Raw genomic sequence first — 493 nt, 5'->3', positions numbered from 1 at the left:
TACGAGGGCGAGGAAGAAGACGCGGAAGCTGAAGACACGGTCGGAGCGACGGCCGAGGCGCCTCAAGAGGATGTCGAGGAGATGCAACAGGCCGTGGAAAGTCTGAACGCTTCGACGGGAGAGGGTGAGACTGATATGAAACCGGATACTCCTCAAAGCGAGCACGATCTGCAGATAGACACGGACACGGAAGAAGACCCGAACTATGAGACGTTCGATTTGACGCAACCGCCTAAAACGCCAGACATTCCATCTTTCTACAAATCGCCCACGAAAACCGTCAACGCTATCGCGCCTTCCCTGGCGGCGACGACAGAGAAGGCCATCGAATCCCGAATCTCGTCCATACCCGTGAAATCGCAGAGTCCACCGCCAACCTCCGTGATAGCGCATTCGTGGAACTTGAACGAGAAGCCGCGAGAAATAGCGAAAACCGTGCAAGCGATGGAAAACGTGGAGACAAACGTGACCGCGGCCAGTCCGGAGAGGATTA

General features: G+C 55.8%; 1 protein-coding gene across 1 annotated transcript in view; it reads left to right on the top strand.

Annotated features, from left to right (window-relative positions):
- Window positions 1–493, top strand: part of LOC102672056 (protein split ends) — an 11056-nt gene that overhangs the window by 3502 nt on the left and 7061 nt on the right. Inside the window, exon 3 of the mRNA XM_006613483.2 lies at window positions 7–453. Coding sequence (XP_006613546.1) covers window positions 7–453 — 447 coding nt within the window. The remainder of the gene's footprint in view (window positions 1–6; window positions 454–493) is intronic.

Source organism: Apis dorsata, unplaced genomic scaffold, assembly GCF_000469605.1.
Source record: "Apis dorsata unplaced genomic scaffold, Apis dorsata 1.3 scaffold_150, whole genome shotgun sequence".
Classification (NCBI taxonomy): domain Eukaryota; kingdom Metazoa; phylum Arthropoda; class Insecta; order Hymenoptera; family Apidae; genus Apis; species Apis dorsata.
Note: the sequence above shows the minus strand (reverse complement) of the source record. Positions and strands in the feature narration are given on the sequence as shown.